General features: G+C 41.1%; 1 protein-coding gene across 1 annotated transcript in view; it reads right to left on the bottom strand.

Annotated features, from left to right (window-relative positions):
• The window catches only part of SRPK1 (SRSF protein kinase 1), a 73,817-nt gene extending 59,062 nt beyond the window's left edge, over window positions 1–14,755 (bottom strand). The window contains 1 exon segment of the mRNA XM_053671206.1: window positions 14,094–14,755. Coding sequence (XP_053527181.1) covers window positions 14,094–14,695 — 602 coding nt within the window. The 5' untranslated portion in view covers window positions 14,696–14,755.
• Window positions 14,756–22,992: the final 8,237 nt, after the last annotated feature.

Raw genomic sequence — 22,992 nt, 5'->3', positions numbered from 1 at the left:
TTAATTAGCAGTAATTTTGGAAAATTTTGGCAGTTTTATATAAAATTAAATAAACCTCAACCATACTCCAGCACTTCTAATCCTAGAGAAATAAAAAATATGTCCATTCATAGATTGGCACAAGAATTAATACAAACTTCATTCATAATGGCCCCAAAGAGAACTGGGAAATAAACAAAACAAAACAAACAAACAACCCCCCCCCACACTGATGTCAACCAATGGAAAAGACATTAACAAACTTAGGTATATTCTTGTAACTGATTTGTACTCGACAATAAAAAGGAATAAACTACTAACTCATGTGACCAGCACAAAGGAATCTCAAAATCCTTATGCTGAACAGAAGCTAGACACTAAAGAGTACATATAGTATAATTCTACTTATAGTATAATTCTACTTATATGAAATTGTTGACCAGCCAAACCAATCATTGGCAGATGCAGTGGCTGCCTAAAGCCAGGACAGGGCGAGTGAGACAGGATACAAAGACAACACACACAGTGAAGTTCCTGCAGTGATAAAAATATTCTAGCCTTGATTGGGGTGCTGGTTATATGAATGCATACATTTGTCAAAATATACTAAACAGCACTCTTAAAATGAGTTCATTATATTGTTTATAAACTACACCTCAAAAGAGTCAATTTAAAAGTAAGGTACAACTGTCTACCTTTATCCATTGGGAGACGTTCAAGAGCTCCCGTGGATGCCTGAAATGGTGGATAGTACTGAGCACTATATACAGTTTTTCCCTACACATACCTGCCTATGATGAAGTTTACTAAAGGCACAGTGAGATTAACAACAATAACTAATAATAAAATAGAACAATCTAACAATATACTGTAATAGAAGTTATGTGAATGGCTTTTGGGGCCATTATTACGTAAAATAAAGGTGGCTTTAACACAAGCACCAGGACAGCACAACAGTGATCTGATACCAAAATGGCTACGAAGCGACTCCTGGGGCAGGTAGGTGTACGGCCTGGATATGCTGGGCAGAGGGCTGGATGTAGCAGGACGGTGTGAGATTTCATCCTGTTACTTAGAAAAGCACCCAATTAAAACCTTAAGGATTGTTTATTTCTGGGATTTCCCATTTAATATTTTCAGTCCATGGTTGATTGCAGGTAACTGAAATTGCAGAAAGCAAAACTGCAAATAAGGGGGACTGCTGTATTTCCTTCCTTCTATTTTTAAGAATTAAAGCTATCCCTGGATTAATCCAAAGACAAGGAGTTAGGAATTTCCTTGCTTTGAGCTCTTGACATCTGGCCCACAGCAAACTAATAGCTCTTCATAACAAAGGGTCCTGGGATGAGATAGCAACAGCAGCAGCAGATCTGGAAAAAATCTGTCTTCTACTTTGATAATTGTATTGTAATTATATAAGTGAATGTCCTTGTTCTAAGGGAATATGCAAGGTATTTAGGGGTAAAGGGGCACAATGTCTACAGCTTGCTTTCAAATAGTCTATAAATGAAGGGTTTTGTCAGGCATCCATATTCATTTACTGTATATGACTGGGCTGGCAATGCAAACTCCTGTAGAGCCTGCTTATTTTCCAGAAGGCTCACCCACATTTATGGTAAACAGCCACTAGATGGCACTCTGTGATCTATTCCCAGCAGCCTCCATTTCCACAAGCAACGTTTTAGATTCACTTCAAACAAAAACTGGTGATCTATAATAAAGCACCAATATTAGGGAATCACTACATTCAAAATAGATGTTTTCATCATAGTCTACAAGGCCTTACATGATCTGACTTTTCACTGCCACCCAAACTCATCTGGGACCTTCTCTCTTTAGGTGTGGATTAGTGTTAACTTTTCAGAGAACTTCCCTGACCCTGATATCTAAAAGAGAAGTTGGCTGTATGGATCCCCTACCTCCTTCACCCTGCTTTACTTTTCTATAGCACTTGACAAGTTATTGTCTTCTTCCCCACACTCTGAGAGTGTAAGTTTCACGAGGACAGACTATTTTGCTCATTGTGGTAACCCAAATGCCTAGAAAAGGGATATATACAAAGCATGCCATCTTTTTTCATCTTTCATTATTACTCATCATTCTTCAACTGAAGTCCATTACACCCCCCAACACAAACCAGTACCCTACTGGCACTAGACTGTGAAGAGTTTTAAATGATTGAAGTACTTTATGTAAAAGGAAGTCATCAAGAGATTTAAGCAGTAAAGTGACCCTCCAAAAGCAGTACTTTAGAAAAATTCCTTCGGCAAGGAGGTGATAAAATGTAGCTGGACATTGTAGATACAAAAAACACTGCAGAGGTAGTTCCAGCCAAGGTCTTGGGGTCAGGAGACTCAGGTTTGATTGTGGCTGCACAGCTCACCAGAGCTCCACAACCTGAAATAAACTGTTAATTCAAGAAGCTCTTTGCCTAGTGTGTAAAATAAGGGTAGGAAAAATATCTACCTCATAGGGACTATAAGGGTTATGCTTATCCTATGCTTAGTATAGTGACTGATACATAAATTTTGACACTGCATGTAGTAAATAAGGGAAAAGGAACAAGCAAGTATTTGTTTGTTTATGCAACTTATTTTTATAAACTAGTTTATTTACATGTAAACTCAGTCTTCTGTTTCCTTCTGCCTTGAGGAATGAAGAACTGTAGGGTCTTCTAATGTAAAGAACTGTCTTCTAGGGACAGTGTGGTGCGTTGAATCATGTGTCGTCCCCCCCCAAAAAGATATACTGGAGTTCTAACATCCAGGAATCCAGAAGGTGACTTATCTGAAGGCAGGACCTTCAAATTAAGATAAATTCATTAGGATGAGCCCTAACCCAACACGACTAGTGTCCTAACAAAAAAGGGGAAATCTGGATGCAGATTGAGACACACACAGAGGGACGTAAAAAGACAGCTATCTTAAAGTCAAGGAGAGAAACAGGTCCTTCCCTCACAGTCCTCTGAAGGAACCAACCCTGCTGACACCTTGATTTCTGACTACTGGCCTCCAGAACTGTGAGACAATGCATTTCTGTGTTTAAGCCATTTGTGGGACTTTGTGAACAGTGACCCTAGCAAATGAAATAGACTAGAAGAAAAGCAGATCTGTACACTTACCTTCCTTAAGAAATCATACACCCCTTGAGGGGAAGGACTGTTTTAAGTCATCCTTGTATCCCTCCTGGAACACCTGATCTCATGCAAAAACCTAGTAAGATAATATTTTAAGTTCCAGTGCCTACAGATAGTGGAGCTCGGTAAAGGCGAAACTTCTCCCTACTACCTTTCCCATATATATTTCTTCCTGATGGATAATTTCTTTCTTTTGCAAACTGTCTTAACCTTTTTTTAAAAAAGTAATTTTAAAAGGACTTTATTTATTTACTTTTAGAGAGAAGGGAAGGGAAGAAGAGAGGAAAAGAAACATCAATATGTGCTTGCCTCTCACATGCCCCCTACTGGGGATCGGGCCTGCAACCCAGGCAATGTGCCCCAACTGGGAATCAAACCTGTGGCCTTTTGATTTGTAGGCTGGCACTCAATCCACTGACCCTCACCAGCCAGGGCTGAACTTAATTTCTGAGACATATTCAAGTAATAATCTCAATTCAGAAATCCTGAACTGGACCTAGGATTTGGCAACACCAAAATAAAAATTTGAATGCCTAAGTTTATCAGATATTATATACAAATAATTAAATATAAACAATCCCTGACCTTTAGGTGACTATACTCAAAACTAGACCTGATACAGATACACAAATAAATAACACCAACAGGTAAGTTAAAACCACTAGTTTGATACATCACTAATAGTAAGAAATGCCACATAAAAGTCAAAGGTAAACCTATCAATTGAAGGTAATGGAGAAAACATGCGGAAGGATGCAGTCACCAGAGCACTTTACTCTAGCTCTGCACACACAATTCATCCTCAGAACCTCACCATCTACAAATAAGGAAACTCTGACTCAAGAAAGTCAAGTGACACCATCCAAGTTCAACCAACAATAGTGTTAAAAGCAAAATGGAACCTAGGACCGTGTGATTCAAAGAAAAAACTCTTGGTAAAGAGCACATGAGGACACATCGACAGTATATTATCCTTTCACCTAGAAGCCTGAGCATGAGTTACTTAATTTATCCCATTACATTTTTAATATGGCAAAGACAAATGCAAAATGCAATTCCTGTTATATCTATTCTCAAAGGCATAGGCAGAGAGAAAAGGAGTAGTAAGAAAATCAAGGGAGCAAGCTCATGCGTAGACAGAGTCTGACATCTTTGATCAAATTGCTTTGCTGAAAGGAAGGACACTTGAGAACATGCGCAGGCTGAAGAGCACCAATGGGATTAAGAGCAAAGTGAGTGAGAAGATACAATACTGTTGCCCATAAATTACATTTATAATCAGTTACAAAATGCACCTACACCAGTATTTTAGGAAACAAATGTTCACAAGGGCTGGGAGCTTTGTTTAAAATGGCTACTCACTCAGAAAAAGGAATTTAGAATTTGAGTAAATTAAATAATATGTAAAGATCACCAACATGCCCTAGCTGGTGTGGCTCAGTGGATTGCGTGCCGGCCTGTGAACCAAAGGGTTATCAGTTCAATTCTGAGTCAGGGCACAAGCCTGGGTTGCAGGCCAAGCCCCCAGTAGGGAGCACAAGAAAGGCAATCGCACTGACATTTCTCTCCTTCTCTGTCGTCTTCCCTTCCCCCTCTCTAAAAATAAATAAAATTTAAAAAAAAATCACCAACACGATTCATGGTCCCATCATCAAACTTGAGACACTAATGTTTGTTCACCACTATTGGTGACAATTTTTATAAAGTAGTTAAAATATATATTAAATGTTCTCAAATTCCTCAATAAGCTATCCTAAAAACACATATCAATACTGACCAAAGCACTTATGCCACCAAAAGTGTTAATACCCAATAGTTACCAACGACATCTGGTGTTAATCTTCACCGGCACAACTGGAGGCATTTCATGGCAAATCAACACGATTTTTATTTATCTGGCTCCTGCCAACTGACTTTGGTGTCCAGTGCTACCACACTTCTCTGAAAATGAACCAAGTATATTTAACTTATTTTGTGGTTTCTGGTAACTTTCTGAAATCATTTGTTGCTAAAGTAGTTGAAAACTGGACACTCTGATCTTCACAGTTGAACTCTTGTCATCTTTTTCAAATCCCCAAAGTTAATCCTTTCATGGGAAGTACAGGGCTCTTCCACAACTGTGCTTTCTGCCATTTTAGGAAAGGGTGCTTGAGACAATATTAAGCCTATTAATGACTGACCCTCACCCTGAAGACTCTCTGGCAGAAATTACAGAGTGCAGGCTCTACGCCAAATCTTGCACCTAACTTTTGTTTACAACAGATAAAAAAAATTTAGGTAGTTGTCAACACTAAACAATCTGGAGAATCTCAAAAAAAAATCTGATGATCTGGTAACACTGGACTGATCTTCCCACTAGACAACCACTAAGAGCACTAAGAGCTAAGAAGTCTTTTCTTCTTTAGATATAAAAGAGGAGGCCCACTCAGCACATTCTAAAGATCACCATTCCCTTTTGTTTACTCACAGTATGCTTCATAAGCCACATTTTAAGAATATATCAACACAATCATAAATTACATACATTATTCATTTTAAAATAATATACAAATGGCCCAAATTCTGCAAGGTTAAGTATCTTTCAGGAGGCCTAAGATTATATAAAATGAAACAAATAAATGTGTGTGTAAGTAGGTGATACATAAATACTCAGCAATGAACGAGGCTAACTTTAAAACTCAGTAATTTGACTTTAAAACCAGAGTGAAGTATATACTGTAAGGATGAGAATAACAAAAGTCATAAACTTTCTTCAGTTAATCATATTGTTGGTAGTAGTACTGGCAATATTATTCTGAGACTATTTGATATTTATACCATGGGAAAAAGAAAACGAGTAACCACGTTGATGCTACTGAGAAGTGGGGGTTTTGGTCTGAGCAAAAGAAGGCAGAGACATAAAAATCAAGGGTAAGAAAAGTCCCGGGGTCACCAGATATTCAAGTCTAACATAAATGCAAAAGTTTTTTTTAAAGAGAAAACACAATTTACTTCCTAGCTCTAAGCACAGAGAAAGGCTTATAAACAATGACTAACTCAGTAATAGCATCTTAAGTTCCCAGAAAACTTCTTAGACAAAGGGCTATTTCCTGTATGAAAGAACAAAACTTACAAAAGTAAGTTTGGACAAACTGTCATATCAGATGCACAAAGTTATCAAAAATGCCTCAAATTAAGTCAAATGCACTCAGGGCCATTACGAAGGGACTCCACTGGACAAAGACAGGACAATAAAATCAATAAAAATAACTACACATGCTTCAAAATCCATGAAAACATCATGCAAAATAAAAGAAGTTGATCACAAAAGACTCCACATCATATGATTTCACTTATATGAAATGCCCAGACTAGGGAAATCCATTAAGACAGAAAGTAGATTAGTGGTTGCCTAGGGTTAAATAGAAGTGGGGTAGCATTGTTTCTGTTTGGGTGATGGAAGTGGTTAAAACTCATTACATCTTGATGATAGTTTCACAACCCTGTGAACATACTAAAAATTACTGAATTGTACACACTTTAAACAGGTGAATTTTATGTAAGTTATAGCTCCATAAAGCTGAATACAAAAAAACAAAATGCAACCTGATTGAACCACAAATATAAGCTTATACTCAAATAAAGTTCTACTAGTCATTTTGAAGGATACTAGGAATCCAACTTATAATTTAGAAACCTGGAATGTAGCAAGTACTTCTGTCTCTCAGACATATAAAGCATCTCTTCAGGTATCCAAAAAGATGAGGCAGTTTCTCTGCACAGAAGAATGACAGTTACTAAATCCAAGAGTAATAGAGCACCGTTCTGCAACCCTAAATAATAAAGTAATGGATCTAGAAAATTTTCTAGATCAATCACACTATCAATGGCCACTAACATAACACATACAAAAAAGTCAATTGGACAATAGGTGCCATCTAATGGAGGTATACAATACCACCTATCATCTGAAGTCATCTGGCAAAAGCAAAACCCAAACCCACGGAAAACGTATAAAGACTTTTCCAACAATGGCAATGTAAGGACCTTATGAATCTTGATACAAGCAAACATAAAATTAGCAGAAAAATTTGATCCCTGTTTGCATATTTGCTATTAAGGACTTGTCTAAATTTTTAAAAGTGTGATAATAATACTGTAGTTATGTTTTTACAAATTAAGAGTCCATATCTTACAAAATGATATGATGTCTGAGGTTTGCTTTAAAATAAAATGGAGGGGAGCAGAAAGATCTTGTAGATAAAATATTACCCACATTGGTCATTGTTTAAGTTGAGATGAGTAACAAAGTTTATTTTGCTATTTTCTCTCATTTTGTATCTATTTGGAAAATTAGATACAAATTATTGTATTATTGTATTGTATTGTATTGTATTATTGTATTAGATACAATAAAGCTAAAAAAAGGAGTAATTGTAATTCTATGGATCATTAGAATTATTATCAAAAAAACTCCAACACAGCTATGTCTCTGTAACAAAATTTACTAACATATATAAACTTACTGAGGAACAAAACAGGACAAGAAAGTATTTCTGAAAAAGGCAAACCCAGAAATGCAGTTTTGCCAAGGGTCTACTGTAATGTAATTACAAAATTAAAATGCAAGTTTTTAAAAGATGTGACAGTTGACATTGAGAATTTCGGGAACTTCTGGTCAAGATGGTGGCATAAGTAGCCATAGCTCACCTCTTCACACAACCACATCGAAATTACAACAAAAAGCTCAGTGGATATAGTGCAGGATGCAAACCAAAATTACAACTAAAATATAGAAAAACCATCACTCAGAACCATCAGAAATCAAGTTGAATGGAAGTCTGACAACTATGAAATTGAGTTAAATGAAAGTCTGACAACTACAGAATGAAAGAAACCACATCCATGCAGACTGGTAGAGGGGCACAGACGTGGAACAGGCTGGTACCACATCCCCATGTGGTGGCTAAAAATTCAGGAGGGATGTCTTGGGAGTGGAGTCCTAGCCCCACACCAAGACCCCCAGCCTAGGATTCCGGCGTCAGGAAGATAACATATTTTGCCATGTGTAATGTACACTTTTTTTGCCCAAATTTTTGAGAGGAAAATAAGGATGCGCATTATACATGGGTCGTACTAATTCCATAAATATAAGTTTTTTTTTTAAGATTTTATTTATTTATTTTTAGAGGGGAAGGGAAGGAGAGAGGGAGAGAAATATCAATGTATGGTTGCTTCTTGTACTGGCCTGCAACCCAGGCATGTGCCCTGACTGGGAATCGAACCGTGGTTGCTTGGTTCCCAGGCCCACACTCAATCCACTGAGCTACACCAGCCAGGGCTATAAATGTTTTTAATTCTTTTACTTATGCTTATGTATTAAAAGTATAACTCTAGAAAGCAATAATAATAGCCATATGCAAAATAGCCAGGAATATGATCATTGCTTTTGTCTCTAAATATAAGTGAATAAAAAATTGAATTAAGAAATTAAAACAAAAGATTTCTTTTCCTGAAAGTCTAAGCCAAAAACCCGGGTGCACATTGTGCATGAGATCACATTATACATGGCAAAATATGGTTATGTCCCCAAAATTTCTGCTACAAAAACCAGGAGGGATTGAGTAGGTAGAAGAAAGAAACTGCTGGAGCCCCAGGCAGCTCCTCTTAAAGAACCCACACACAGACTCACTTATTCAGACTCACTGCCTCTGAGGTCCAGCACCAGAGTAGCAGTTTGAAAGGCATTGGTGGTATACAGGCAGAAAAGAAGTATCTGCCATCAAGGTGAGCAGAAGCCATTATTATGCCTTTTCTAAACACTCCCCTCAAAAAGCCAGCAAGCTAGTGCCATATCTGAGACTCCACCAACCTTGATAACACTGTTTAACCCACCTTGGGGATCCCTGGAGACTCTGCCCCACTGAACTTACAGGCCCACCCAAACTGCTTTTCCATATGAATGGCTGGTCTTGGCTCATGCTTCACGACTTCCTAAATCCTAGCACAGAAGCGACAGGTGGCTTCAGTGAGGAGGCCCAGGCTAGGGAGGAACAGCAGCCAAGTTAGAGTCACAGCTTGGCTTTGCCTGGGACTCTCCAAGCCCAGCACAAGTAGCAGACATTTCAGATTGCTTTACAGCTCAGGCTGGGTGCCCCAGGCAAAACACAGGTGAATGACCTTGGCCTGTACCACCCAGGAAACTCAAGGACCAGCATCCCCAGTGGACAGCTACAGACCACTTCAAAGCACCACCACCACCCAGACCCTAAATAGAGAATCATCCACAGAGGGCAGAGGTTGGTGGTCGGTGGTCACAGTCAGTCCTTGCAACTAACTGGCCTGGGTAAACCCCTCCCACTGATGTGCAAACAGCTAACAAGGCTCAATTACAAGAGGAGGATGTACTCAGCCCACGCAAAGGGTGCACCTCGAATACTCACAGCTTGGGTGACAGGAGAGGCTGTGCCACTGCACCCTATGAGACACCTACTACATTAGGGCACACTACCAAGACATGGAGTCAAAACAACTCTACCTAATATACAGAAACAAACACAGGGAGGCTGCCAAAATGAGGAGATGAAGAAACATGGCCCAAATGAAAGAACAGAACAAAACACTAGAAAAAGAGCTAAATGCAATGAAGATAAGCAATCTATTAGATGCAGTGTTCAAAACACTGGTTATGAGGGAATTGAACTCATTTGATTCTTCAAAAGCGTAAAAAAAGACCCAAGCAGAAATAAAGGTTACACTAAGTGAAATAAAGAAAAAATGACAGGGAATCAACACTGGAGGGGATGAAGCCAAGAATCAAATCAACGATTTGGAACACAAAGGAGAAAAAATATTCAGAACAGGAACAAGAAAAAGAAGAATAACCCCCCCCCCCCCCCAATGATAGGGGTAAGGAGCATCTGGGACAACTTCAAAGGTACCAACATTCAAATCACTGGAGTGCTGGAAGGAGAAGAGAAAGAACAAGAAATTGAAACTTATTTTTAAAAATGGTGAAAGGAAACTTCCCCAATCTGGAGAAGGAAATAGACATACAAATCCAGGAAGCACACAGTCCCAAATAAGTTGGTCTCAAAGAGAACCACACCAAGACACATCATAATCAAAATGCCAAAGGTTAAAGATAAAGAGAATGTTAAAGCAGCAAGAGAAGACAGTTACCTACAAAGGAGCTCCCATAGGAGACTATCAGCTGATTTCCCAAAAGACACTTTGCTAGAAGGGACTGGCAAGAAATATTCAAAGTAATGAAAAGCAAAGACCTATCACCTAGATTATTCTACCTAGCAAGGCTATCATTTAGAATCAAAGGGCAGATAAAGTTCTTCCCAAACAAGGTAAATCTACAGGAATTTATCATCACCAAGCTATTATTACCTGAAATGTTAGATCTTATCTAAGAAACGTAAGATCAAAACTATGAACATTAAAATGGCAACAAATACACAACTATCAACAACTGAATCTAAAAAACAAAAACAAAAACACACAGACTGAGCAAACAAGCAAAACAGAATCATAGATATAGAGATCATTTGGACGGTTACCAGCTGGGAGGGGAAGGGGGGAAAAAGTGGGGGAAAAGGTACGGGGATAATAGAAGTACAAATAGGTAGTTACAGAAAAGCTAGGGGATATTAAGAACTGTACAGGAAAAAGAGAAGGGGGGGTGATATTGATCCATGGACAAGAACTGAGGGAGGGGTGGTATTGCTCCCTGGAGGGGTGGTATTCCCTCCTTGGAGGGAATAGGGAGCACTTGGTGGAGGGGGGGCAGAAGGGGGACAAACTGGGACAACTGTAATAGCATAAGCAATAAAATATATTTTTTAAAAAACCTTTAAAAAGTAAGGCTGCACTATATGGAACTGATGTAGAACCAATTTCCAAAGTACACTGTTCAGTGTTTAAAAGTATCTAGTAGTTTTAAAAAACATTTAGTTTTTAAAAATTGGTTCGAGTTTATATATTCTACTCACTACTCGATGAAAATGTTGGAAATTTGTAAGTATTTTTCCCTCTAAACTGTTAATGTAACAATCACATTTTTGGAAAATTAAGAAGTAAAACCATTTCCCCTCTGTCTCCATAGAGTAGTTAAGTACTAGAATAAGCAAAAGCTCTTCTCCAGCTCAAATAACTTTATTACCAAATTTATACTAAATCCACGAAGTTCTTCAGCTGCAACTAGAGTGAAAAGTACTGTCCAGATTAACTTCCTAAGTAATAAAATTATTAGATATGAAATTCATTCTGGAATTACGTTCCATAAAACAATTTTAAAAGCAATGCAATTGCATTAAGTTATAAAACCTTATGACAAACAGATAAAGGCCCAGCTATTGGTATACATACTGAAAACTAATTGCTCAAAGGAGACAGAGCATTCTGCCCCTTTAGAGTTGTCAGCAGTGGGCCATGAAAGGCTACCTAAGGCACCCAGAGGTCCGTTATTCACAAATCTCTGTTTGCTCAGCCTCTACCTTATTTATCCTCAGAAACACGAAAAGAAATTGTCACTTGGTTGATAGCAGTGGTTAGTACCTAGGATTTTGGGGTATGTCACACCCGGGTTGGAACCCTATCTTTACAATTTTATAGGAGTAACCTACAAATCTCAACCTCCTTATCTGTATAGTAACATAGAGATTACCACCAAGTTAATGTTAGTAAGAGTACAGTGTCTGGAAAAAACTACCAGGATGCTATTACTGTTGTACTTTCAAGTTTCTAAAACTTTTCACTTAAGTACCTGGTTTTTATAACTTCAGATCCTGATCAGTTTTTATTATGACTGAGCTACCAGACATTAAGAGCATGTAAGACTATTTCCTTAACTAGGTTATCCAAGGTCAGACTGCTAAAAAGAAGCAAAATCAAAATTCAAACCAGATCTGACTAACTGTAACCAAACTCGATGGCATGCTTCCTGGTCATACCGTCTCCCTGATCAATCTCCTGGTAACTAACATCTTGCCTTTGCAAAATGACTGCAAGTCGGGAGTCATGGAACAGAGTCAAGTTACCTGAATCACATGGAGCTGAACTTCTGACACAGTACGCTAACCAAGTTAGTTAAGACATTGCAGCTACTTAAAAGGAAGGGAAAAGTTGATCAAGAAAAGGTATTAACTGAAGACAAAAAAAATAAAGCACCTCTGACACTACAAGTAAACAGGGTCAGTTCATTCACATATACTTCAGGAGTCAAAGTTGCAAAGGATTTAAATACTCAGCAAAATAACTGCTAGATTATCTGTACTATTTGCTTGCTGTTGTACAGGTATGGAAATAATTAAGAACAGAAATAAGTGGGTTATTCACAATAACCTAATGAGTAACAAATCATCCAAAGTACATACAATTCAGCTTTAGAAATAAAGCATATGGTCTAAATAGGTAATCCAACGTAACAAATATATATGTTAAAATAAAGTACATGATCACCTATATATACACCTCCAAAATTATAGGCTGATTCAGGTAAATATCAAAATTAATTTCCATTTGGAGATACCAGGACAGAGGACTGCTAAATAATACAGTAAATAATAAAATCACCATCTCCCTACATCAGCAAAAAATGTTTATAAAACATAACTTAAAACACATTATCAGCTCAATAGGGAATAACAAAAATGAGGTAGAAAAAGAAAACGAGTAATGTTTAAGTTCCCACTGCAAGCTAGACCCAGGTTAGCTCCTTGCTATTTCCATTAAACCAATCTGGGATTAAAAACCAGTTTTCAACTAATCCTCACATGGATAATCAAGAGGAAAACACATAAAAATAGGAGCTCACATTTAAATGGTGTTGGTTACCAATCACTTTACGAAATAAAAAAATTTCATAAGACAGATGACAGAAATGGAGAAAGAGGTGAGATCACCTACCACTTAACCCTATTGATAGAAGTCATTATGTGCTCTCCTCACACATTTGAGAGCCACCAAAACAATACACACCCCTGTCTGGTATTGTCACTCAGAAGAGCAACCTAGGAAAGCCTCTGAAATGCGTTTTATCAGCTCAGAAAGAATTAAATGGCACACATCTCCACATAACATCAAATTAAATGGGAAAGTGTCATGAAAGTAATGATTTTTTTTCCTGAATACGAACTGTCTAAATTCCACTTTCCAAGACCCTATGCAATTAAACGCTGGAACAAGAGAAAACTTTAGACTGAGTCTCACTTGCAGAAGCCCTCTACTGGGCGTTTCTACTAGGCTGTGTTCAACTTTTGTGCTTCCCACAATAGCGCCGAGGTTATGCATCCTACTGATAAAACGGGACATGTGGCATACACCAAACCAGAATCACCAACAGTGTTGGCTAAACAGTCGAATTCTGAGTGAGGACATGAGGTTCAGGGAAAAGCAAAGGAGTAAGAGAAACCAGCTGTGTATACAGTGGTCTGCCTGCACACTTCACACAGGCAAGGCAAGGCAAGGCAAGGGCAATGCGTCCTGCCGGCTCAGGAAGTTGACTAACTCAGGGGAAAGCTCCTTGCCTTCCTCTGTAAAAGGGGACGTATGCCTGGCAGACCAAACGGCAAATTCATTCAAGAATTCCCTGATGGCCTACCGTGCAGACGTAGGAGGCAAGTTAAGACGCTGGGCAGCAGGTATGGAAAAGAGACCAGAGTTCACAGACAGAGGTAATGATCCACCAGCTCCGTTGGGAGGCCCAAACTAGAGGAGTCTGCGGTGCCTCCTCCGGAGTTGGGGAGGTAATGACTGGTCGAGCTCTGGTTGGTCCTCCTCCATCAGCCCTTTCCAGCAGGGATGGAGGTGCTCTGACCCAGGCCTGGCCTTCGGCAACAGACGCTCCCTTCCACTAGGTTCTTGGAGAGCGACTCTCCAAGGCCGCCCCGAGGCCATGTGGCTGGGCCGCAGGGTGCCCGAACCCGGTGCCCGTGAAACAGGAGGTGTGGGAGGAAATCCAACGAACGGGATGTTGGGGTTCAAGACTCACTTCCTTTGGGCTTTGTCCTTCTTGGCCTTGGTCCTTTTCTTTCGGGCCTGGAGCGCAAGCACTGCAGGAGAGAGGGATGGATGAAGGGCGAATGTGGAGGAAAGGAGGTGACCAAGGTGAGGGTGTAGACCTAGCAGGGGCGCAAGGCCCGGGTGCAGGGCCTGACTAAGGGGTGGCTCCGGGGCGAGAGTCGCGGCTTCGGCGAGACAGCCGGCCAGGGGGCTGGCGGCCCATGGGGCGCAAAGCAGCACCCTGGCGGGGTGCAGCGGAGGGGGCTCGGTCCAGGTCAGGGGGCTGGCGGCCGGGTATCTGCCTCGCCCGCGGAGAACGGGGCTCTGCAGTGGCCTCAAGACGCGGACCGGCCTGGTGGGGAACAAGGGGCGAGGGCTGTCGGCGTGGAAGGACGCCTGGGCAGAGGGGCGCGGACCAGCAGCCCAGAGGCGGGGATTGAGGGGCGGCGCCACCTCAGTGGAGGGGCGCCGCACGCCCGGGTACCCGACTGCGGCGGTTAGGCCAAGCTCCCGGCGCTGACCCGGGCCTCGCCCCGGCGGCCGTTGCCCCTCGTGGCGAAGGCCGCTTCACCGCTCACCTTTCCGCTCCATGGCGAGACCGGTAACCGCCAGGCGCCTGCGCACTGCTGTGGCGGTGCCTCCCGCTCCCGCCGCGACCCAAAAGCAAGCCCGCGCGCACCCCACCCCCCGCCCCGCCCCCGCCTCACGGGGCGCGCCTGCGCATTGAACGTGGAGTCTACCACCTGCTCTTGAGAAGGGGGACGAAGTAAAGAAAGGGGTCGCGGGGAGCCAGGAGAAAAGAATGTGGAACGTGAACGCTAAAGAGGAACTTGAGAACCAAACTTGGAAGCCCGACAGTATGAGGTTTGTTCTGTTTGTTGGGCGGTTGCCCCTTAGGAAAGGCGAAAAGCGCGCCTTTGAGGTCTCCCTGGGTGCTGAGTCAGAGTTCCGCAGCCAACTGGAATTGGCCTCAATTTTCTGGTCTGTAAAATGGATTAACCAGCATGTCCCACTGCTTTTGCAAACCTATGAGGACCAATTGAGATACTATATAAAGAAAATGAGGGGAGAAGTAACAACTGAAAAAGTAAAGGAAGTAGGAGCAACCCAAAAGAAAGATTGGAAAGAAGGAACCTGTAACCCTGTTGTCACTTAAATAGGGAATGTAGTCAGGAATGTTGTAATGACCACGTTGTGCCAGGTGGGTCCTGGAAATACAGGAGGTATATTGTAAACTATATAATTGTCTAACCACTATTCTGTAACTAATGCAAAACCCGAAACTAATACAGTATTGACTGTAAAAAAAATAATAAAAATTAGCCCTGGCTGGTGTGGCTTAGTGGATTGAGTGCTGGCCTGCGAACCAAAGTGTCCAGGTTCAATTCCCAGTTGGGGCACATGCCGGGGTTGCAGGCCGGTCCCCAGCTGGGGGCGTGCAATAGGAACCGCACATCAGTATTTCTTTTCCTCTTTCTCCTTCCCTTCCCCTCTCTCTAAAAATAAATAAATTTATAAATAAATAAATAAATAAATAAATAAACTCTTAAAAATAATAAAAATGGATTTTTTCTTATAATTTCAAGTTTAAATGAAGGCTGTGAAAGAAGGGGAGAATAAAAATAGTGGGTGTTTTTCCATTTTATCACTTTATCATCTTTTTAGTACTTGATAAACACAGTTACCTTTATAGGATGCCTTTATACTTTCCTAAGTGCGTTATTTCATTTGATGTTTGTGGCAACTTCAGACAAGAGAGTTATTTTCTCCGCTACACAAAGAAAGGAAAACTTGGAAGGGATATGTACTTAGAATCTTGGTGTCTGGACTCAGTGATTCAGTCATAAAACCCTTATTGTAAAATCTTTACTTATTGTAAAGTAAAGATTTTCTGTGAAGGGCTATATAGTATTCCTTAGGGCATGTGGGCCATAAGATATCTTTTTCAACTACTCACCTCTGCCCGGAGAACTCAAAAGCAGTCATAGAAAGTAGAGGCTGTGTGTTATAACAAAGCTTTATTTTTGGTCCCTGAAATTTGAATTTGTCCTTTGTAATTTTAACAAAACATTATTCTGTTGATTTTTTTCAATTATTTTAACCATTTTTGGCTCAGCACTAACCAACTCCAGTTGTAAGTGCTGTAGCAGGACAGGGTGGGAGTTCTGAAGACCCTTGCCCTCAAAGAAGTCAAGGATTCCAGTGGGCAAGGCAGACAAGTAACTAATTGACTGAGAAAGGAAGATGACAGTATAATAGTGTTGCACAAGTCAAGCGTGGGGGCTTGGGTGGGATTTTATTGAGCAAAGTAAGTCAGTCCAGTCTGGGAGGAGACAGCTTTTGAGCTGGATCTTGGGAAATGTGTAGGACTTCCATAGGTGGAGATGGAAATGTCTGGCATTCCTGAATGAGAAAATCAATTGAGCAAAAAGGCACAGACTTGTAAACTTACAGGCAGGGGCTGAGGCTGATAATGACTAAAGGGATAAAGTGGAATGTGAAGCTGGAAATGTAGGTTTGCCAAATTTGAAAATTAGCTAATATCTGTTGCATGGAACCTGAATTGTAGCATTTCTGGGCATATTGCAAAAGAAGGCAACACCTGTTGGCCAGGAAAAACTGCAACCTGGTTTTTTCCCCACTCTGTATGTGAGCGCAAGAGGAAAGTTGGAGCAGATACTGAAGCCGTGGAGTCTGAGGATTCTGCAAGCTCAGGAAAACTACATGTGGTTTGGGAAAAACAGGAGAGAGCTGGAGGCTGAGAAAAAAATCCCAGAATTGGGCATTTATTCCCTACCATGGAGCAAATTTTATGAGGGTAGGAACCGTGTTTGGGTTTTTCTTTATGTAATCTCATTGCCTAGCACAGTGTACAATACTAACAATAAGTGATGCGCAGCTTATGGGAAATGCCTGGACAAGAGAGGCAACATTGAGAGGGACATCGTGAAACCCAAATGGGTCAGTGCAGATCCATCAAAAAGGAAATAAGTTTGGCCTGGCATGAACCCGTCATACCTATTCTGACTCTGAGTGACACTTGCTTCTCTTTAAGAATTTACTAGTCCTTTGTTTAAGAACTCACTTGAGATTTCTTCCAGAGTCAATGTCAAGTTCACTGGACTAAGTTCTCAAAATTGGCCATTTCTCCTTTTTTCTTTTTTTACCTGTTTTTTCCCCTCATTTTTCCAGCATGCTTCAGTTCTCCACACCTGTTCTAAAATCTTTGTAATTGTTTATATAAGCTAGTTGGTATTTATTTGTCTTCTATTCTAAAGCCTGTGCCTTGTTTTTTGCTTCTTGCTTTAAAGGTAACTTTAAATATCACTTCCTCCTCCCACCTCCAATTTCACAGGGCTTGTCCTGTTCTGGACTTTACCCTTCCAAAAGTCATTTTAAAAAGTAGTGGCAATTTTTGGTATTCATTATCAGTTACATGAATACCCCTCCTTCACAACTATTTTCCTGCAAGTCAGAGTAGAATTACTTAGAGAACATGAACCATCATACTTTTTGCTGCTTGTGGGCAGTGTCAGAATTTAATTCCTGAAAATATCCCATTCCCCTTAAATTAAACTACTTACCTTTTAAGACTGCTCTGGGGCCTGGCTGAGTAGTTCAGTTGGATAGAGTGTTGTCCCAATATGCCAAGGTTGCAGGTTCAATCCCCAGTCAGGGCACATACAAGAATTAATCAATGTTTCTCTCTCTCTCTCTCTTCTTTCCTCTCTCTCTAAAAATCAATTTTAAAAAAAGACTGCCTTGGGGTCTTCACTAATGCTTCTTTGAAATTTTTGAAATCTGAGCACCTGAAGTGTAGGACATGTTTCATTACACCCAACGTTCCCTGTCTTGGTTACCGCACACTCTTACACCTGGTCCAAAGTTTTGATTTAAATCCAAAGTATCACTTCCCCTTATGGCTTCCCCAGTGTCCTGTGCGGTAAAATGGATAACAGAAGAAAGTGCAAATATATCACATACTTTATGTTGAATGACAGAAGATTCCCAGTATATGTCTGCATAACTGGAGAATACCAACAGAACTTTATCTTGCCCTTGTGAGATAGTTTTGTGAAGTATATTGGGAAATAATTATATTCTAGACTTGAGGATCAGGAAACACAATGCACATTCAACAGAATAAACAGAATTGAGTGAAGGGGTGGAGGTGCGGGTAGGGTTAAGGGAAACCCACAGGGATGGTGGGGCATCCAGGGATGAATAGCAGGAGTCTTTACCACCTCTAAGCTTAAAGGAGCAACGGGTAGAGGTGTTACCAGAACATAGCAATAGCATGTATGAGACTGCTAGGGTTGCCATCACAAAGTGCCACAAACTGGGTGGCTTACATGACAGAAATGCGTTGTCTCACAGTTCTGGAGGCCAGTAGTCTGAAATCAGGGTGTCATCAGGGTTGGTTCCTTCTGAGGATTATGAGGGAAGGATCTGTCCTCTTTCCTTGGCTTGTAGATGACCATCTTCTCTGTCTTTTCATATTGTCTTCCCTTTATGCGTGTCTCAATCTGTGTCCTATTTTCTCCTTTTCATAATGACATCAGTCATATTGGAAAAGGGCTCACCCCAGTGACCTCATTTTAACTTGATTACTTCTGTGAAGACTGTCTCCAAATAAGGCCACTTTCTGAGGTACTGGATGTTGGACAGCAATGTGTCTTTTTTGTGGGGGCACAGTTAGACCCATGAAAGCTTTAGTGGTAAGAAAGTACTGCCTGACAGCAGCTGTGCCCTTCGATAAAGGGGGATAACCATGGCCCAGCAGGGAAGTAAATACCCAACTTTTTTCTCTTCTCATCCTCTCAGCCTAATGCCTCCTATTGACAAAGCCCAACTGGAAGTCAGAAGGGTACCTGGGTAATACAGGCCATGTGAGCCAGCCTCCTAGGGCACAGAGCAGGGTGGAGAAGGGCGGAGGGTGATGACGGAAGGGCAAACAATATCCAGCACAAGCCTGTCTGGCCAGTCTATAGTGTACACCCAAATCAGCTAGCACTTTACAAGCAAGTAAGCCAGGTTGTTGGGCTCCATGGTTCCTGGAGAGGCTTGGGAACAGAAGCTACTTAGAGATACTTCCCTTTCTGGTTTTGTTCTATAAAAGCTTAAGCTTCACAAGGAAACTGCTGGAATGAAAGGTTGGGGGGAGTAGGTAGGTGGAGGAGATAAAAGAGTAAAAGCTTTGGCCTGGTTGGGGAGGAAACGATGTAAGTTCTTTGGAGTCTCAACTCTATCCTTTTGGATGCTCTGGCCGTGCATGAAGGTTGGAAGAGGGGAGGACATTCTCCAGCAATGAGGAGGTTACAGAGATCCGTGTTTCCAGAGGCAGGTAGGGCCCTTGCTCTGCTCCCTATAAGGCAGCAAGGTTTTGCAAAGTGACCTAGGCTGGTCGTGTCTAACGCTTAGTTCCTTTTCACGGGTAACAATACCTGCCAGAGAAATTTGAAGTGATGAGGATTTGCCTGCCCCACATCATTATTCTTGGGATATAAAGAAAACAAGGTAACCTTTGTTAAACATTCATTAGTAGGCAGACACAAAAGAGCTCTTACGACCTCTGAGTTCTACTGGGTTTCTTTTTTTGGATGCTCTGGCCACAGCTTGAATGAAAGGTTTACTCAAGGCAGGGACAGTGGTATCCCAGGGACATGACTCTGTCACCCACATAGTTGTCATCAGGCAGCCAGAGAGGGAGGCTCCCTTATACTGTGTTACCCCTTTTCGATCCCGATTAACGCCAGAGGTGTTACTGAAAACAGGATTTCACTGCTGAAGTGAGTTGCTTGGTAATTCGTGTCATGGCTGTTATAAAAAGATCCATCATTGGCAAAAGTGTTGGTGTTCATTTACTCTGACCCACTTTTTCAAAGCCACCTGATTGGAATGGTCGCTAACCTCTCCTGGCAAGGGAATTGCTGATTAGAACACAAGCCGCGCCTGGGTGTAACTTCAGGTAACTGACAGCTACAAGTGTCTTCCTGCCTTTGCCGGAAGTTTTAATATGCCCAAGTATTTTGTTTTGAAAAAGTAGATCTTTCGAAAATGCCAGCTGAAAAAGAAGCAGTCGGTGTAGGAGTGTGACACTAGGGGAATGGCCAAGAAAGTTTCACGGCGTGTCCGTGTGAGATGCCAAAACAGGGACATTTGGGAGCACATCTGAGGTCTGGAAGTCCCAGAGGAGCTTTTTGAAACATCTTCTCCCAGAATATGCTTCTCTTGCCTTGATTCCAAGGATAAAAATATTTTAAGGTAAAATACTTTTTACCTTAGTCTAGGCCAAAGTATTTTAAGGGAAATTATAAACGTCATGCAAGGTGGTGCCTTAGGTGGCCACCAGGCCAGGAAAGACCCTCTGCTATATTTAACTTGTTCAAGAATCATGCAGTCTTGGACGATAAAAACAATGGACTGAAAATTAGCAGTCCTTTCCCTATTTTGAGCAGTGCATAAACCTCCCAGTCTCTGATGTTGCCCTAGGAAGAAGAGCACTGTACTGACTGGGATTTAATTTCTCCAGTTAGGCAATCTTAGGGTCAGAGTGAAGGCAATTTAGGAAATACATCCTTTTTTCCCAGATACTTTGTACCACGCTCACCCTCAGGACAAACATTTATTGCGTGCCCATGGCAGGCCAGGCATTAGACTGAGGGCTGTGAAAAGCAGAAGAAAAAAATCATAGGCCTTGCTCTGTAGGACTTAATAGCTAACTCTTACATGATAATTACTGGTTACTGGACACTGTTGTCTCTCAACCCTCAAACAGCCCTATAAGAGATAGGTTATTATTATCATCTGGTTGACAGATGAGGAAACTGGGGCACAACCAAAGTCACACAAACTGTTAAGGGGTAGCGTTTTGCATCTGGGGAGCCAGGCTCTCAAATTCATACTCTTAACCAAATGGTGTATCACCGTCTAGTTTAGTGGGGGTTTGAGGTGGCCACATGAGTGATTAAATGCAATGTACGGTGGTGGATGTACTGAGTACCACAGGAGCTCAAAAAAAGAGGCCTGCTTAGCTCAGGACTTGAGGGGGGGTGAGGAGAGAGGCATCACCTGAATGAGATGACACATGGGCAGCGTTTGAAAGCATGAGAAGGAATCAGCTGGGAACAGAAGGGAGGAAAGACAACTCCAGCCAGAGAAGACCGCATGGTGTGTGGGGGGAGCCATAAACAGCTCAGTATCGCTGGAGTATAAAAATCAAGGGCGAGGTGGGAGAGAGTTTGCTCCAAAAATGCTTATTGGGTTCCTTTTGTGTGCAGGCATGGTGATTGGTGCTGGGGGTATTGTCGTGACAGGGCATCTAAGGAACTTGAACTTGAGCTATCAAGCATTGTGCTCCCCTACTCACTAAAGTAACTTTTTGAAACTACTCCCATTCAAAATACTAAAAAACCTAGGAGTAGGCAGGAACTTCCTCAACCTCATAAAGGGCATCTGTGAAAAAAGCACAGCCAGCATCAGAGTCAGAGGTGAAAGACTGGATGTCTTCGCTCACAGGATCAGGAACAAGACAGGGTGTCCCTTCTCACCACTGCCATTCAGGGTGGTACTGCATGTTCCAGCTAGGGTCAGTAGGCATGAAAATTATATAAAATGCATACAAATTGGAAAGGAAATTGACATTTTAAAGTAAAAGTGTTACATCACAATTTTGAATGCCATCCAATGGAATTTAAATACAATAGCAATTTGATACCCACCATTATCCACTTATATGTGTAAAAAAAGTAATATTACTTTGTTAACTACAAGAAATTTTATATTACTCCCTCTTCTCTTTGAACTTGTATTTTTTTCTACTTTCCTCCCAGAGAAGTTTATCCTAAGGTAATATCATTTTTTTCTTGAAAGTCTGTTATATTTCTCCACATTGAAATTTAATTTGTAAGCATTTCCTGAGATCGTGATCCTCTAAAACCTTTTTTACTTATCATTGCAAGTATTATTATTGATGGCTAATAAAATAACGTACAGTGTCACTTTTTGATAAAGGGAATTTTACTGCAGATGTATCTCGGTGCAGTGGTAGGTGATTTTTCTCAATACATCTTGTGTCTTTCTATTCTTTTTTTTTTTTTTTTGCAGTGGCTAAGAAAACTTGTTCACATAAAATAAGTAAATGGGAAAGTAAAGTGTTTTGCTGTACCAATAGCATTCATTTTTTTCTGAAACTCCTTCCAAATAATGTACCAAAAAATACATAGTAATCATCACCAAAACTTATTGTAATGACCCATCAGGAGGTTCTTATTTAATTTTATTGAAAGCAAATGATTGGAAGCCATCTGACTTGCGAAAAAACGTGTTACCCAATCACTGAGGTTGTTTACTTTATCAGTGCACACACACCAGTGTCCCAATATGTCCCTTTGTTTGTACCCCTGTGAGGTTCACATGCCCCCGGGTGGTGCAGCCACGTATGATTCCTTGGGGAGGGAGAGAGGCCTTTGTTTTTGTTTTTGTTTGTCTTGCTGCCCCACTCTTCCTTGGAATGATAGTGACTTTTGTTCACTACTCTATCCTTAGGGTCTAGAGAAGTGTCAGGTACATAGTAGGCGCTCAGTGAATATCTGTGGGATGTAATGAAAGAATGCAGAAACCAGGGGTGTCGGGGCGTGTGGATAGGCGGGCAGGAGAGGAGGCAGAGACACAGAGGCACCCAGTGCATTGATTTGGGTTTTTCAGTTCAAAGACACCAGAAGTCCACCTTTCCCCAAATCGAAGCTGCACTGAGGAGAGGAAAGGTCCAACCTGGATTTGAATTCTGACACTGACACTGAAGAGCTGTGACTTTGAGCAAACTCTTGGTCTTACCCTGAATAAAAAAGATAAATTGAGGATAAAAAGAGGCATAGAGGGAAGTGACG

This window comes from Artibeus jamaicensis, unplaced genomic scaffold, assembly GCF_021234435.1.
Source record: "Artibeus jamaicensis isolate MK-2021 breed Jamaican fruit bat unplaced genomic scaffold, CSHL_Jam_final contig_1803, whole genome shotgun sequence".
Lineage (NCBI taxonomy): Eukaryota > Metazoa > Chordata > Mammalia > Chiroptera > Phyllostomidae > Artibeus > Artibeus jamaicensis.
Note: the sequence above shows the minus strand (reverse complement) of the source record. Positions and strands in the feature narration are given on the sequence as shown.